The 1,551-nt window shown below is 43.3% G+C and overlaps 1 protein-coding gene across 1 annotated transcript; it reads right to left on the bottom strand.

The window, feature by feature from the left end:
• Positions 1-13: 13 nt before the first annotated feature.
• Positions 14-1,544, bottom strand: LOC102205327 (V-set domain-containing T-cell activation inhibitor 1-like). Its single transcript, XM_005755287.1, has 4 exons — positions 1,438-1,544; positions 783-1,130; positions 57-136; positions 14-22 (listed from the first exon to the last, which is right to left on the bottom strand). The coding sequence occupies exons 1-4, from the start codon at positions 1,472-1,474 to the stop codon at positions 14-16; spliced, it is 474 nt and encodes a 157-aa protein (XP_005755344.1). The 5' UTR covers positions 1,475-1,544.
• Positions 1,545-1,551: the final 7 nt, after the last annotated feature.

Genomic DNA, 1,551 nt, shown 5'->3' with positions numbered 1-1,551 from the left:
TACACATGGATCATCATGAGTTCTCGGTCAGAGCGAGTCCACTCCACTGTGGTGGCCTCAGGCAGGTCAGGTGTTGTTTTACAGGGCAGGATGACGGAGTCTGAGCCTTCCTCCACTTTAACCACCACTTGCTGGTCTGTGAGGACAACAAACCACAACATCAGCTGTAGAAGCAGACAATGGGAGTCGTAGCACTGATCTAATCTGGGTATGTTTTGCCAATCGTGATTGTATACAAGAACCATACTTTTCAACAATAAAAGTTAAATAATAACTGCTTCCTGTTTCAAAGCTACATTTACTTTATTGCTCTTCTTCAGTGAACGTAAAGATTTGAAGCACTGATGTCAAAGAGCCTGAAATTACAACAACCTTGACCTGAGGTCACTCTGCAATAATGCTATCTAAGCACTTGGTGACAGTGAGAAGGAAAAGTTCCTTTTAACAGGAAAAAAGCTTAAATGTTTCTATTTTATGTGACCACCCATTAAACCTAAATTCTGTTTCTTTGCTTTACTTTTTCCTACTGAAAACGTCATCAGTGCAGGCTCTGCACATGAACAAACAAATACAAATCTTTAGAACTAACGTTTGTCCAGAAAAGGTAAAAAATTATAATTCACAACAGTAAAGAGATATCATTAATGTGTCAAGCCCCTTTAACTCGACATGACCGTGACTGTTAGACTGTTACGACTATCAGGACACTTTGGATGAACATTGATTTGTTTGATTTCTGCTGTTTCAGCTTCTTACAGGCAGAGTTTCACTGTACTGCTGACCTTTGACCTGCAGCTGTACATCTCCCACTCTAACTTTATTTCTTTCATTGCTGAGTGTGCAGGTGTATTTTCCGCTGTCAGTCAGCTGGAGGTTTTTCAGAGTGAGGCTGAAGTCTCCAGAGTCCAGAGCATCAGGCCTCATCGATGTGCGCCCTCTGTAACGCTGGTTTTGCCCTCTGAGATCGTCGGTTTCTTCTTGTCTCACGTGGACAGAATTGGGATTGAGATCGCTGCGAGTCCATGTTACTGTGGGGTCCACAGGTGGTAAACCTGAGTACTGACAGGGCAGCAGGACAGATCTTTCCCCCTCATTCACCTCCACCAACACAGCCAGGGCATGCTGGGAAACTGAGGACACATAAACAGACAAACAAATTATCTGTGAGCTGTGGATCACAGCAAGAAATCACAGCTTCATCTGAACATGTTTAATGTAGATGTATTCTGCTGTTAGTGTAGTTGCACATGCTCATAGTTATAATGGAAATGTTAATGAATGTTGTGATGCATTCACGGGAAAATTTCTGCTCAGTTCTGCTCAGAGGACGGGAAGCACAAACCTGCACGGTCTCCTCCTGCTGCACTTCAACACATTAAAGAGAGAGAGATGAAAGAAAAGCTGATGATGAGAGCAGAGAGAGGAAGGTGTACTTACCGTGCAGGAGGATCACAAACACCACAAACATCTTCATGTTCCTGTCAAACTCAGAGACTCTTTAAAAGCCCTTCAGGACATCAGCTCACAGCAGCTTCACTTTCCTCTGCTGAT

The sequence above is a fragment of the Pundamilia nyererei genome, unplaced genomic scaffold (assembly GCF_000239375.1).
Source record: "Pundamilia nyererei isolate P.nyererei 1_Seehausen unplaced genomic scaffold, PunNye1.0 scaffold01142, whole genome shotgun sequence".
Classification (NCBI taxonomy): domain Eukaryota; kingdom Metazoa; phylum Chordata; class Actinopteri; order Cichliformes; family Cichlidae; genus Pundamilia; species Pundamilia nyererei.
This window is presented reverse-complemented; position numbering and strand designations above follow the sequence as displayed.

Excerpts from the sequence above, each read along its gene's own strand:
- LOC102205327 (XM_005755287.1), bottom strand. The coding sequence starts at position 1,474 with ATGAAGATGTTTGTGGTGTTTGTGATCCTCCTGCACG. Across the intron at positions 1,131-1,437 it reads GTTTGTGATCCTCCTGCACG|TTTCCCAGCATGCCCTGGCT; the intron begins GTAAGTACACCT and ends ATGTGTCCTCAG. Across the intron at positions 137-782 it reads TGTACAGCTGCAGGTCAAAG|ACCAGCAAGTGGTGGTTAAA; the intron begins GTCAGCAGTACA and ends TTGTCCTCACAG.